The 10,550-nt window shown below is 39.2% G+C and overlaps 1 protein-coding gene across 2 annotated transcripts; it reads right to left on the reverse strand.

Moving 5' to 3' along the window:
* Positions 1 to 50: 50 nt before the first annotated feature.
* LOC139140344 (tRNA (guanine-N(7)-)-methyltransferase-like) lies at positions 51 to 10,300 on the reverse strand. Of its 2 annotated transcripts, none has more exons than XM_070709507.1 (6): positions 10,206 to 10,300; positions 6,846 to 7,012; positions 4,949 to 5,133; positions 2,516 to 2,629; positions 1,297 to 1,398; positions 51 to 880 (listed from the first exon to the last, which is right to left on the reverse strand). In XM_070709507.1, the coding sequence occupies exons 1-6, from the start codon at positions 10,283 to 10,285 to the stop codon at positions 758 to 760; spliced, it is 771 nt and encodes a 256-aa protein (XP_070565608.1). In that variant the 5' UTR covers positions 10,286 to 10,300; the 3' UTR covers positions 51 to 757. The 2 variants fall into 2 exon arrangements, with proteins under 2 accessions (XP_070565608.1, XP_070565609.1); XM_070709508.1 differs by having other exon boundaries at positions 9,884 to 10,298.
* Between the last annotated feature and the right edge of the window lie 250 nt (positions 10,301 to 10,550).

Raw genomic sequence — 10,550 nt, forward strand, 5'->3', positions numbered from 1 at the left:
TTTCCTCAAATGCCTCACGTAAACTTATAACAGAAAGGAAAATTACAATCTGAAATCTGAAGTGTAAACTTTATTGTCGGACATTACATTTGACATTTTCACTGCCTTTCCTCATGATGATGCTCAGACGTAATGTAACGCCAAGTTCATTATCACATTATTCTACAGTCCAACTGACAGGACACACTACTTTCCATCAGGGCAGAATGATCGGTGTGCTGCTAGTTTTCCTGCAACAGTTCGTCAAGTCCTCGGAATGTACTTCCATGTTCTTGTTTGTCTGTATCATTAATTTCTATATTTTATCAAATTTCCTTTGCAGCTCTTAACGTGATAAGGCCATGCGAGGTCACACTTTAAAGAAACTTGATAATGTACTAGGCATTCTGAAGTTAAAACGAATGTCAAGGTCACTGGGAGATATGTGACGTCACATCCAGTCAACTGTGGCGAGGTCACTGTCACTCAGGCAGATAACATGGAAGGTTCTATTGAGTAACTGCAACATGATGTTGGGATATGTTGGTGTCTGGTCATGCGGTGGACAGTCTGACACAGGGAAATTTCACATATTAGCTTTGTCAGGTAAGACCAGATGAACGTTGAGTCAGATCAGGTTCTTAGCTCATCTGTCAGGTCAAATTATAAATGGCAGGGTGACTTCAAGTCCGCTGTGAGGTCACACTGTCAGGTCAGATCAGCTGTAAGGTCAACTATTGGAGCATGTCATCAGTGTAAGTTAAAAGTTCAATCCGGGTCATGACACGACTGGATCTTCTATTCTTCTGAAGATGGCTACAAATTTTTCCCCTTCATTCCTTGTAACTTTCTTCCCTTCTTCCGTGCTTTCATAGAGTTTATCAACCACAATATCATCTTTCTGGAATAATAATCAAAATCTTTCTTGAGAAACGAAAGAAACTCATACCCATTAATTATGTAGTGTAATGTGCCCTGTCATCTTACATTCTCATAAAATTCAGTAGCGAGAAAAAGTTGTGTACAGACTTTGAGGCAGACTATAAGACCACTGAGTCCAATCTTCAATGTGAAATCAATCAAACCTAAGGGGGCCCTCCCATAGCTCTGTGAAGCAACTGTGCTCCCTAGTATTGTGTTTATGTACAGTAAAAAACTGCTCAATGACTGTGGGCACAGTGTTTTGCAGTCTTGCTGGATTCTGATTTCCTTATCCAAACCATGCTTGGTCCCGACACTTTCACATGACTTACATAATACCAGTGATCGTACTCTCTGAAAGAAAGACTTCAATGACTGTCAGAAACCATATCTTACCAGCTGATCCACATGGACGTATTCAAATAGGGGGTGTTCTGAGAAGTGGCTTTTCATCCATTCGTGGACGTCTTTGACATCCGTAATTGTATACACCATTCCCTGATTGGACAAAATTAGAAACAGTACAGTAGGAAGCAGTAAATCGTAATGTTACTGTTATGAGACTGTGGAATCAAGTGATGAAATATTTTGGGAAGTCAAATGATTCTCATTACTGGTAATCTGGTGGTTTTTAATGGCATGACTTCTCACCTTGGGTACATGATATCAGTGCAGCTGAAGGTTTGATGACCCAATCATCATTACAAAAGCATTCTAATTTTTCTAAGATGCCTCTTGTATAAATACATACATATATATAACCCCTTAGGATGATGTGGAATTGTATATGGCTGAGCATGGACCCAGTATTTGTTGATCATATTGATCATTTTGCTAAAGTTTGGGTACAAATGTATTGATTGAGGAACCCCGTTACCATTTCTGTTCTTCTTGAATATGACCGCATTGAAACACCGAGGGGAACTGTGATATTATTATTATAAACATGACTGAGAAACCATGGTACCATTAGCATGAGTATCATCAACATTACCAATAAACAAATTGTTGAAACAAGTGGCTCAGGTTCCTCCAGTGGGTGAAAAGAAATGATGACCTTGCTTTTCTTTCTCTCTGGTGCATACTCTGTTTGGTTTTTTCATGTCTTTCGTTATAAATGAAAATTGACTCAACCAAAATTTTGTGAGAGAGATCTTCTTACGACATCACAACAGAGATATGTAATGTCCTTTGCTCTCTGCAGTCCCAGTCGTTGTTTGCGTTTTTTGGTATTTTTTTTCAATAAAAAATCAACAAAAAAGGGACCAAGAAGCACATAAATTCTATTCTAGTTTCTCTATCCAGTTATCACTTTTCTCAACAACAGCAGTTTTATATTGAGCTGTGTACATTTTCTAGAACATACTCTGAAAGTTACTTGAATCAGAAATGCATAGGAGTGCTACACATCAGTGTGAACGAAGGAAATGAGTGTATCATATGTGGCCGAAATTTCACCGACTTGTACCAATACCGGGATGCATACACACCTTTCACTGGCAGACTAATAAGATAATCTGTAGCACAGAATACAAGGGCTTGGTGGAATCAATGAATGGAAGATGACACAGTTGAAACAATTCACTATTTGTGTACACGTGACGGTGTGACCTACCCCAACTGCCAACACATAGGCATATTCAGCCAGCAAGGTTGTGCTGATGATTCTCCACTTGTGTTTTGTTTTCTTGAAATGCGGATCCGGAAAAAGGAAAAACATTTTGGTCAACTGAAAAAGATTAAACAAGAAATAAACTGTCAGTAAGGTGAAAAGAAATCAAGCACAAGGATAACAAGTCATTGACAATGACATAGTCCCCACTTGTAATAAGGGAGTATTAGTCTTGATGGGGCAGGTAAATGTGGTCATTAAGAAGTATCACTGGAGTGTATATGTTGAGATCTATGGGCACATAGGTCTATGTCGTTGTTCCCAATTTGAAACACATGAGGCATATCTAAGTTATGGTTCTAAATTGGAAAAAAAGATCAGACCTCTAGCTGTATTGGCCAGCCAAGAAATACATATGCGCATAATAATGAGGTACAAGATGTGACATCTTAAGGTCTAATATCCTATCAGAATTGGAGGGTATAGAACTTGTGGTTACTGAGTTATGCATATATATGTATTATCAAGGTCAAAGGTCATAAGGTCATGTGACATTTTGAAAAAAAATTGCATTGCTAATTAATCCCTATATGCCAAAAATCAGACCTCTAGCTCTATTCGCTTGCCCAGAATTAGATGTGTGCATAATTAATGAGGTATAGCGTGTGTTGTCATAAAGTCTCCAACCCTACTAAATATAAAGGACACAGCTCTTGTGGTTATGTATTTATCGACATAAACGTATATTTCAGGTCAAAGGTCATCGAGGTCACATGACATTTGGTCAAAAAATTTCTATCCTATAGTTATCCCTATATACCAAAAAACAGACATCCAGCTCTATGGGCTTGCTCAGAATTAGATGTACGCATAATTAATGAGGTACAGTATGAAGCATCATAAGGGATCAGGTCTCCCATCATACCATATATGAAGGGTGTAGCACTTGTGGTTACTGAGTAATGGACAAATATGTATATTTGAGGTCAAAGGTCACTGAGGTCATGTGACATTTTGTCAAAAAAATTGTATTGCAAAGTTATCCCTATATACCAAAAATCAGACCTCAAGCTCTATTGGCCCGCTCAAAAATAGATATGTGCATAATTAATGAGGTACAATAGGTGGCATCATAAGCTGTCCCATCATACCATATATGAAGGGTGTAGCACTTGTGGTTACTGAGTTATGGACAAATATGTATACTTGAGGTCAAAGGTCACCGAGGTCACGTGACATTTTTGAAAAAAATAGTATTGCTAAGTTCTCCCTATATACCAAAAATCAGACCTCTAGCTCTATTGGCTCGCTCAAAATTAGATATGTGCATAATTAATGAGGTACAATATGTGGCGTCATAAGGTGTCCCATCATACCATATATTAAGGGTGTAGCACTTGTGGTTACTGAGTTATGGACAAATATATATATTTGAGGTCAAAGGTCACCAAGGTCACGTGACATTTTGTCAAAATATCTGAGATATCTGCGTGAACGGATCGATTCACAGATGGACTCACGGACGGACATGACCCAATCTATAAGCCCCTGGACTTCATTAGTGGGGACTGTGTCACTGCATCCTTTTTGCAATATGAATACGATGAGAAACTAAATTTTTATTTTACTTGGCCTTATACATGGGAGTCTATGGACTGCCTTATACATGGGAGTCTATGGAGACTGCCTTATACATGGGAGTCTATGGACTGCCTTATACATGGGAGTCTATGGACTGCCTTATACATGGGAGTCTATGGAGACTGCCTTATACATGGGAGTCTATGGAAGTGAAAACTAAAAAGTCCTCTAACACGGCCAAAATTGATCGCATTGTGAAACAAATCGACGTGCATCTGTATGGGGTAGGGAACTATCCTTGTGCAAAGTTTGAAAGAAATTGACCTGGGGATGTCTGAGATATCTGCGTGAACGGACGGACGGACGCACGGACGGACGCACGCACGCACGGACATGACCAAACCTATAAGTCCCCCCGGACGGTGTCCGTGGCGACTAAAAATTAGAGCATGTAACAGAAACAGATTTCATTTTTCTACCAAGCCTTTCATTTCCAAACCATCTTCCGGAAACCTGGATATGATGATTATAATTTTCTTTTTCACTCTCCTCATACTGCGTATTTTAGAAACGACACATGATTGCACAGATTTAAAAGGTTGCAAATTATTAATCCAACTCACACCAGACAAAGACTGAGTATATTGTATAAGTTGCTAACAGAAAACAGAGCCTTTTGCAAATCGAAAAAAAATCAGAAAAGTATTAGAAATCACACACAAACCAATGGTGAATATTATGTTTTTGCTTGAGATGAAACAGTTGACCAATGCAAAGATATGCTTTGTCAGGCTCATCCATACAAGTATGTGTAACCCCCTGAATGAAATACATATACACACTACGTACACTCACCTGGCCTTTTGTAAAGAAATTGGGTAAATATTTCATGGCATTTGTTCTTATACAGGCAATGTTCTGGTACTTGCCGGGATGTTTCTCTCGTAAAGCTGTGATTCTGTCCTTTACGTAGTCAGATACCTTCACACGGATCTCCATTCCAAGCATCAAAGTGTCAGGAAACAATGGTGATAATTCGACTAGATGGAGACAAACAAAGTAACATTTGTGTCACAGTGTAGAGGGCAGTATTTCTTTAAAATAATAACTTCGTGATCTTGCTAAAAATAAGTTACTGGACAAGGAATTAATAAATTCTAAGAAACAGTGTACTTTACTGCAGTGACAAATGACTCCTCAACTCTGTCGAAATTCCCACTGTTCAGTTTGTGAACACATGTATGTTTTGTCAAATGTTATGTTTGACAACTAATGTATAAAACTTAAAGGCGGAGCCTCCCTTTAAAAGGACGCCAAATTATGGCGGCGTTCATCGTGTAAGTGGACACCAAACAGGCAACACGCAGGCACACGCTCCAGAAAATGCAACTTTTTAGTTTTCCCCGGCCGCAAAAACACAGACAGACTGCCAAGCGGTCAGCGCGAAGTTGCTGCCGATCGAACTCTGTGGTTATATTCAAAGTCTAACGCTACTGGAAGACAATTTTTTAGGAAATTCAAGCGTTTGTGGTGGGGAATCAATGACCGTTGGCGATTTGAACCGACTGTCAATCAAAAGCTTGCATAAACTTTGTTTGCAGGATTAGCAAAATGTGACAAAAGGTTGAGATCAGTTTGTGTAATCAATGTTATAGAAATCAAACATCGTACAGGCAAAGCGTTTGACTGGGAGGAGAACTCCACTAATGCGAGAACCTGGGATTGAAAAGTGCGGCTTTAACTACAAAACACTGCACATTGCACATTATGCATAAAGGAGAAGAAAAAGAAACATGTTCTCATTTATGAAACAAACTGAAAGGAAATATCAGTTACTACTATCATCCTTTATTACGAAATTTGGATATGTCTGGATATCAAGTGTTTTTCAAGAAAATGTACATCCAAGACAGAGCTGAAAACAAACTTTTCAATCATTACAGCCCTGAAATTAAGTACCGTATCACATTTTTCTCCTTTCAAAATCAATATTATATTATGTCTTACTGGTTGAGTTTTTTTCTATTTTCAACAGAAATTTATGTTCTCTTCTTCCATTCATTAAAGATATTTTAATAGACATTAAAATATTTTCCTCGCCTACATATTCAGAGCTGTGTATTAAACCTAATTCTCTAAAACGATAGGAAGGGCCATAGACAAGACTAAGATTGTATTGACTATTCTATGGTCCTCATCAATGGCATTATGTATGGTGTACATTATTTTAACTCCTAGAGTCGTGTTATTATAGCCTTACAGTGTACTAATGGACCTTTCTTTTTTTAAGGGTCGGGATTTTGTCAACCTTTTTTGACTGAGATGTCTTTGCTCGGTGACTAGGTGTCATACATTGCAAGTTCAAACCCGATTTAGAAATTACAGAATTTTCTACCTTGGCTTGATAGTTCTGCTGATGGTCAGAATTGCCCCCAAGACAATTGAGGCCTAGTTTAGCAATGTACTCATTGCTTTGATAAAATTTGTTCATATAAAATGTATGATAGACAGTGTGTATGTGCGAGTGCTTCATGGACTCAACAGCATGTGGAAAGGTTGCTTTGAGAAAAATTGTAACAACTTCGCTCAGTAAACGAACCACTTTTATAAGGGTTGAAATTCATCTCAGAGGTTTTGACTGTGATATCTTTGCTAGGCGACTGGATCGATCTCACTTGTTGTGAATTCAAATCAGATCAAAATCCAGGAATTTATTACCTCATGTACATACAACACTATCATAGTAACTTACCCAAGAGTCCTCCATATCCGCAACCAATGTCTGCAAATTTGACCATTGGCCACCTAACATCATCGCCTGTAGGCTGTGTGCCGTTGTTGTCACTGGGCTCACCCTTGTGTCTTTTGAAATATCTGGGATAGTATTCTGACCAGTCCATCTCATCTGGATTTACTGGACTTGAAAAAGGGGGAAAAAATGGGGTAATCAGGGCTTATCACGGTTTGGGGAATTTCCATTGAATGTGTGTGTCGCTATTCAATGAAGATAATATGGACATCACTTAGCTATGTGTCATAGTAGAAAGTGGAAGCAAGGACAAAACAGCCAAAATACTGACAGTTGTTCCTTCTGGTTAAGGTTTGACTGTCTGTACTACACAGTATCTGTAATAGAGTCCATTGCTATGTTTGTTCCTTAAAATAAAGCACTACGTGTATATGACATTGACTGCTGCTGCTGAACAGAAATCACAACAGATTTTGTCTTTTGCATTTATGTTTATGGCGGCTGCTTGTGCTCCTTGAACATTTGATTTCATTATTGTCCAATAATTCATAATATTCACCATTTCTCACTTCTTGTATGCAAAATTAGCGAAAGTTGTTAGAAATTTGGACAAATATTTTGGATTTGTATGATAATGATAAAACAGTGATGTTACTATTAATCATCCTTACAGGGATTTTCTTAATCAAACACCAAGTTGCTGACAGTTCGCATTCAATACAAAACAGAGTGGGTTGATTCATTGTGAAAAGACTATGCTGAGTCAATCAATAGCAGTGAATATGCAAGCATTACTGAGGCCACAATCTCTCAACTGTGCCGAGGCATACCGATTGCACTCAGGTCAGGGGTCATCGCCACATAACAGCTGCAAGTCACCACATAAGGTAGATAGATAGATAGATAACAATATGGTAGTATCCATCAGGGATGCTCACTGGCACTTGACAGAATTAATCACAATAAGCTCTCTTAAATAGGTAGGTTTTGAGTTAAGACTTAAACCTTTCCACATTTGGAGCACAGGAAACTTCATCTGGAAGTTGGTTCCATAGAAGAGGAGCAATGTACATGAATGACCGGTCTCCATATGATTTAAGCTTTGTTCTCGGGACTTTCAGTTTCAGTTTACAACTACGGTAGAGCGAAGAGATCTACATGGTTTATGTTGCTCAATAAGTTCTGTGATGTATGATGGGGCTAATCCATTGATGGCTTTATACGTCAGAAGCAAGACTTTGAATTGGATTCTGTAGATTACTGGAAGCCAATGAAGTCGTTTCAAAATAGGTGTGATGTGATCAAATTTCCTAGAGCGAGTAACAAGACGAGCGGCACAATTTTGGGCTCTTTGCAAAAGTCTGAGTTGTGAATATGGTATTCCAGTCAGAAGTGCATTGCAATAGTCTAATTTGGCTGATAACACATAGTGAACTGGTAGAAGGCAGGTCTCTTCAAACAGGTATTTACGTATTTGACCAATTATCCGGATGTGCATGAATATACTCTGGTAAGTGGCAGTTATATGTTGTTTAAACTGGAAATTGCTGTCAAATATGGCTCCGATGTTTCGGGCAGCTTCAACTGGTGTTATTACACAGGATCCAACATGAATACTGATGATTGGATTTGGGGCATTATAATTTTTTGCCTTGATTATGAGGACTTCTGTCATTCAACTGCAGTTTGTTATGAGTCATCCACATCTTGATGTCAACTAAGCATTCTTCAATGCGAGATACTGCATTGGAGGTGTCATTTCGAGTGAAAGCCAAGTATTTGATTGTCATAGGCTTTCTTACTTAAGGTAGTATGCACCTCGAAAGTGAAAGACTTAAACTTTTGCTCTAACTTTCCTCAAGGAATCTTTCAATCATTCTCTTTCAAAATCAAGAATAAAATAGGGGGTCACCGTGCAAATTTTGGTACTAGAGAAACAAATTACCCAAGATTTACCGATATTAGAAATTCAAAATGGCCGCCATCCCTGTGTTAACTCTATGGAGAAAAATAAAAATTTTCGAATTTCGAAAAACTAAGCCGGTGAAAAGTTTTCTTTCACCAAGAGCTTTAAAATGAACCCCCACATGTGGTATATCAGAAGAGAAGTGTAAAAGTTTGAGAGTCCGAATGTCTGTCCCCGAGGTGCGTTCTACCTTAATACGACATCTATAGGTGTTGCTTGCAAAAATGAAATATGTTAATCTTTGAATACATCAACCTGTACCTGCTTTATCACTGCAAAGTGTCTATGACTCTTGTTTTACTTCTGCTAACAGCCTCCACTGTGACAATGTGTATTTTAACTACTTTTTCTTGAACCATCAACTGTTTGTGCTAGGGTTGTGAACTTTTGTCCTCTAGGGATTCATGTTTGATTGTAATGAAGGGCAACAATTCAAAACTCAAGCAAGCACAAACCATTCACAGCTCACGGAAAAATTGTTGAAAATATGTGTTGTTACAGAAGAGGTGGTAAGCAGGAGTAGGGAATGAATTGTAGATAATCAGTGACAAAGCAGGTGTAAGTTGATTTATTCAAAGATAATATTTGTTTATTTTGCGAGCTAAATCAACAACACCTATTGGTGTCAACTGTCATGAGACAACCAATGATAATCTAGCAGGGTAGGCCTACACCAGGATTTGCTATTGCTGTATTTTTGTTATTTTACAATTATTGTATTGATATTTAACTTTTCTAGGAGGGTCAGTCTAAATTTCTGTGTAAAAGAGGGGTGATTACTCAATGTCAACATGGTTGGCGGGGGGGGGGGGGGTTACTTCACATTTCGGAGTTTCCAATGAAATTCCTGCGACCCCACCCCTTGGCCCTAAATAATGACGGCTTCCTTATTAAAAGATCGTGAGAATTTATAAAAAATAACTGATTTTTGACGAGTGGCCAAAAGGTGGGCCTTCCTTGTTACAAGTTATAAAGTAGTACAGCTGTACGCCAGCCCTCAGCTCGACAATAGTGGCAGACTCAGTGACAGTATGACGTTTGAGGTTTTCTTCTCGGTTTTCCCCGACGTACGTACCCTGGGAAAACCGCCTGATCGCGTGCTGCATCATCACTCAGCATACAATGGCTTGTGGTTCGTTGCACGGCGAGGCCGCTGTAGGCATTCTACTGTTACACGCTGTATCGAACTGCAAGCGACTGTGACTACATACGTACTAGCTGCAGTGCTGGTTTTGCCTGGGTATTTGGGTCGGACGGCAAAACAAACACATGTCTGCATATGGGTGGTGGCCACTAATTCCGTGAAAGTTTACTGCTATCTTTGATCCGTGGGAATAAAACAATGAACACCAATTCGTGTAGCTCTCACTGTCATTTAGCCGATTACATAAACTTACTAGTCAAAACTGTGGTCCGCCATCGGGTTTGAATGAGCCCGCTGACGATAGTATCGCTTCTGTGGCATGGACGCCGCCATTTTGCTTTGCAGTGGGAGGGCGCTGTTACACGTCCGAGAGTTTCGAGGTGCTGCTCAGCTCGCCAGAGGAGGGGTTACATGGCAAGTCGTACTGACGTGCTCTGTCTCAGCATGGAGCTCCGTTTCTAGCTCCATGGTCTCTGCGAGGAGAAATTAAATTACTCCCAAACAGTAAGACAACTTTTGTGATGAAAATTAACCAAACAACCAGCCATGAGGAAAACAGCAAAGGTGAATCAACAGCAGAGTGGGCTAAACCCTGGAG

The sequence above is a fragment of the Ptychodera flava genome, chromosome 9 (genome assembly GCF_041260155.1).
Source record: "Ptychodera flava strain L36383 chromosome 9, AS_Pfla_20210202, whole genome shotgun sequence".
Taxonomy (NCBI): Eukaryota; Metazoa; Hemichordata; class Enteropneusta; family Ptychoderidae; genus Ptychodera; species Ptychodera flava.